This window comes from Mya arenaria, chromosome 13 (assembly GCF_026914265.1).
Source record: "Mya arenaria isolate MELC-2E11 chromosome 13, ASM2691426v1".
Classification (NCBI taxonomy): Eukaryota; Metazoa; Mollusca; class Bivalvia; order Myida; family Myidae; genus Mya; species Mya arenaria.
The window spans coordinates 67,592,636-67,597,363 of record NC_069134.1 but is presented as its reverse complement, the minus strand read 5'-3'; the positions used below and the strand labels follow the sequence as shown (position 1 = coordinate 67,597,363).

At 36.4% G+C, this 4,728-nt stretch overlaps 1 protein-coding gene across 1 annotated transcript; it reads right to left on the bottom strand.

Moving 5' to 3' along the window:
• Positions 1-1,822: 1,822 nt before the first annotated feature.
• LOC128215495 (uncharacterized) lies at positions 1,823-3,887 on the bottom strand. Its single transcript, XM_052922178.1, has 6 exons — positions 3,822-3,887; positions 3,091-3,224; positions 2,896-2,973; positions 2,671-2,809; positions 2,446-2,622; positions 1,823-2,326 (listed from the first exon to the last, which is right to left on the bottom strand). Exons 1-6 carry the CDS (start codon positions 3,885-3,887, stop codon positions 1,823-1,825), a joined length of 1,098 nt encoding a protein of 365 aa, XP_052778138.1.
• Between the last annotated feature and the right edge of the window lie 841 nt (positions 3,888-4,728).

The following is a 4,728-nucleotide window of genomic DNA, read 5'->3' as shown; positions in this document are numbered from 1 at the left end:
CTCACACAATGTTCAATACTGTCCCTTTAACTTAATTCAACATGGATGATCAATACTGTCCCTCTAATTCACACACGTGTTCATACTGTGCCTTTAATTCACATGAAATTCTAAACTGTCCCTTTAATTTCATTCACTTCAACACTAAAGGTGTATCTTTAATTCAAACAAACCAAATCATGACAACTCATAACTATTTAGTCTTTAGATTGTCTTGTTTCTCTTTCCATCAAAAGCAGCTTTCACATTACATACAAATCTATAACCGGTTAAATATTCAATTTAATTTTACCACTTTCCTCGCAAAGAATATTAAATTATATAAGTCAAATTTATTTCTGTCACTGTGATTTGCAAATAAAATATTATGAATATTATTATTTATAATAATAATATTAATAATTGTACATGTACATGTTTTCTTTGTGTATTTGTACCATCAAAGTATTTTAAATTTATTTAAAATACAATGATAAATTTCTACAATTCACTCAAAACAATGTTTATTTTGAATGAAATCATTATAGTACCAAAAAAAAATTCTAAGTTCAAATAAAATCATTTGAGTACAAAAAATGTTTCTAAGTTCAAATAAATAAATGTCTTATTAATTTGGCTAATTTAACAGCCACTTATGCACCTAATTGCTACGGTGTCTTTCTAAATACTACAATAGTCTTTGATTAATTAACTATAAAACACAAATACTATCAATCTACATTTATCTAATGTCAAGTACTACTTTTCTAAACTTTACTACATGTATTTATCTAACTATACTACGGTGTAAGAATATCACATGATAGTGTCACATGACGGTACATATCAATGATGTCACAGAGGGAAAACTCCACAATCAACCAATGAGAGCAACGACAATAAATAGAATCCCTGATCACATGACAAGAATGTAAGTCACATGCCGTATGAATGGCGTAGTAATTTTCAATGATTCAATCTAAACAAGTCCCGTACAGGTAAAAGAAATAGTTCCAATTTTAACCTCTTAATTTCAATGAACACATCCAAAAAATGACAAAAGTAATCAAGTACAAAATAAATGCAGAAGGAAATGAATCTCCTAAACCTTGAATATTGCACAATAACCTTGATTTAGGAATTTACACCTGTATGCACTCAGAGGTCTCAAACTGGGTCAAGATCAATATATGTTGTACTGGCAATGCATTGGAACAGCTCATTAATGTAAACAAATAGGTCTTCACAATATTTTCAAAACAGCAGCACTTTAAATGAGTAACATTTGTGGTGAATATTTAAAATATTAAAATGCACTTATGAGGAAGGGATTAATTAGGAATTACGGACACTACGGACCATGGACATTACGGACCAGACACTACGGACCAGATTTAGGGACATTACGGACCAGATTTAGGGACATTACGGACCAGATTTAGGGACATTACGGACCAGATTTAGAAATTTATGGACCAGATTTAGAAATTTACGGACCATGATTTAAACATATTTTTTTTAATTATTCACTCATTAGTTTTTAATTTGTTAATAAATACTTGAATATGAGTGCTCAGTATGACGTTATATCTTCCATAAAACTGTGAAAAAATCGCGTGAAGTTCGAATAGATCGGCAGTTAAATCAGTTAAAAGCAACAGAAGATATATGTTCCAAAACAGTTTATTTACCAAAATAAATCGAGCACATATAAGAACATATCAGTGTTTACATGAATCCAAAACAGTTTATTTACCAAAATAAATCGAGCACATATAGAACATATCAGTGTTTACATGAATCACGAATAAACAGCACATGTCCCCAAAGCCACCATTCATATTTAAACAGGCCCATACAGTCTACCACATGCTTTTAGCAGACTGCTTGTTGTCAACTCATTAGCAGAATATTCCGCCCAAAGCTTCATGAGTCGGCCTTGTGTCAATGTTGTAGCCTTTCGTTGGTAGCGGCACAGTTTCCTTTCCTTCACCAACTTGCACATGATTGGAATTTCCTGTGCCTCTTTGTACAGGAGTTCAACAAGCAGGTAGAAAGGCAAGTTTCCCTTTTTTGCCCGTCGATTGAGCCTCGCGTGCCAACCCTCGACATCGTTGTTGGTACGGATAGAGTGGCCGAAGACGGACCACGAAGCGACTGGCCACATCTCATTCTGTATCCACGTGCTGCTGACATACTGAAGAAAGGAGACCATTCTTTCGTCGTTGGCGTCCATCTTTTCCTCTATCTTTCTGAAGGCTGCTGGGATGTCGCCCGCTGGAAGTAGAGGCAGCGCGAAGACCTTACGCATTAGCCGATACACGGCGTCCCTCGTACTGTAGGCAGTCTGAAATAGCACCAAAATAAAAAAGATATTATCATTTTTATTTCTATTAAAAGTAGTGGTATCATCATTTAAAGCCAAATGGATATATTATTTATCAACTCATCTTTTATATATATTACCTGCAGTCCACACTCTTGGGCCTTTCTCCATAGGGCCTGGCCGAAGTGGAAGGCACATCCCCGAATGTCGGGATCGTTGAACACGCTTCTAAGTCCCTGCCAGATTCCGGCCTCAAAGTCAGTCACAAACGTCTGGACCTGGGTTGATGGCAGAAGACGGACGATGGCCTGGAACACCTGCAATACGAAATGTTATCTGCAGCGCCAATCAACCGTCCCGCTTACTAAGGTCCTCTTCTTAACGTAGGCGTAACCGTCCGACGACACCAGCTTTTGACCGCCACGAACTGAACCGCCCTCGACCATCTCGTAAATGATTGGCGCGTCCTCTGGCAAGTCAACCACCGTCTCGTCTTGCAGTGATCTGCGGTGATATATATCATGTTATTTATACCGGTCGATAATACATTTACAAAGTCCGTGATTAAGTAATAACAAATAACAACTTACGTTTCATGATTTTCTTGCAGCAGTTCACGGTCGGGCCGGGTCACATCGAAATCGGACGTGTCCATGTCGTACTCGTCCCTGAAAAAGAATTACACATTTTCAATGTCCGCGATTCCGTTTTATATAACTATTACATAAATAATAACATATAACCTTACCTACTACTTGTAACCTGTTTATGGAAAAGTACCGTACCTGAAAGATGCCTGTTCGTGGGTGATACTGGCGGCTGCGGACATCTGGCTACCCTCAAGAACACTGTCTGTTGTTGGCAGTCGCATGATGTGGTCGGGTGTCCTTGGGACGTCGCTGTGGTTGATCGTCTCGTCCTATAATGTTAAAATGTTTTAAACACAAGCTATTGGTTCATCAGTTTGAACCATTTCTGAAACTAAAATTTGTCGAAATTTGAAATCTATGTTAGTTATATGTTTACCAAATTCATCATCCAATCTCATAAGAAAACTGTCACATTTCCCTCTGAATTATCTGGAAATATAAAAAAAACACATTATGACTATTGTATTTCATATAAATATAATAGTAGCATTCCCTCCAATATATAAATGCTAACTTGCATAATAGCAAGCAACGTTGACAAATTATTAATGAAATAAGGTAGATGTATTTCTTCATTTCAAGCTTAATACTAGCTGCAAAGGGTCTAATTTTTTGGACGGGTCGGCTTTTGTATTATTCTTCGAGTCGGGTTGGTTCGGCTAGTATCAATGTTCACATATGATTTCTCGTAAACTTTATAATATGGATGTACATTATCATAAACAATTACTGTACTAGAAATGTTCGAATCGTATCATTTAGGTATAGACCTTTAACAATTCAAATGACTAAAACAACCAACAGTTCTCTGCATGTGTCAGCGTTTGCAGAAAATGGCTAGATTTAACTTTACACAACACAGTTACCAAAATCACTGGTGGAAGTGGAACATGGCGATGGGCGGTATTACTTTTAGACTCCTTTCCAAACATTTATACAAAACAGTAAGTAGCTAACGTCTGTCAACTTGTCAAGATGTATTTTCAAATAAGATGTCCATCACGTCTTCAATCTCATTAAAATCAGATCCCAAATACACGCACCCTTCACGACGTTACGCTATGTACGTATATGACGTAATGATATGCAGTGAACGTCACGATATGTTATTGACATTGACCCGTCTAGTAATCAGTTGTGAACAACTTTTGGTTTATTCTATTTAATACCAGGAAGTCTGGGGCAGAGTTCCAGTAGACAATACCGGGTCGAGTCGGTTTTTAGATTTGTGTAGCGTGTGATTTCGCTATTACTTTACGTTTCTAGACCTGCTTGTCGTGCGTATGCCAATCAAAGACAACCCACAGCACTGGAATCCCTGAACTAGTATGACCAGTTTTCGATTTTCGCTGCGAGAATGGCAAAGACATTAACACTCTCGTGGCTGTGTGTAAAATATGTAAAACTGATATCGTCTACGAGACGCACAAATCTTCAGCTGAATATGAATACTTTAAGCATTTATAATTATTCTCAGCTCTTCTATGTTACATGAGTGCGCTAACTCTCTTAACGGTTAATAAAGGAAAATAATAAACAACACCAAATGATAGTCAATATGTATTGCTCACTTGTCGTGTCATTAAACGCATACAATTAAACATTTTATTATTAAATAACCAGAAACATATAAATCCGCAATTTAAATATTTTATAGTTAATATAAAACGATAGTTAAACCATAACATAATTTAAAGTCTTGTTCACCACTGGATGCGGTGGGAAATGTGTCTTTACTTGCGGAAAGGTATTTCGTGGTTTAGCATAGATGTA

What these genes read in the sequence shown, in the direction of transcription:
- LOC128215495 (XM_052922178.1), bottom strand. Translation starts at nt 3,887, where the DNA reads ATGTTTGGAAAGGAGTCTAAAAGTAATACCGCCCATCGCCATGTTCCA. An exon ending in CTGCAAGAAAATCATGAAAC is followed by an intron (nt 2,810 to 2,895) that starts GTAAGTTGTTAT and finishes ATATCACCGCAG; the next exon opens with ATCACTGCAAGACGAGACGG. An exon ending in CCCAAGAGTGTGGACTGCAG is followed by an intron (nt 2,327 to 2,445) that starts GTAATATATATA and finishes GTGCTATTTCAG; the next exon opens with ACTGCCTACAGTACGAGGGA.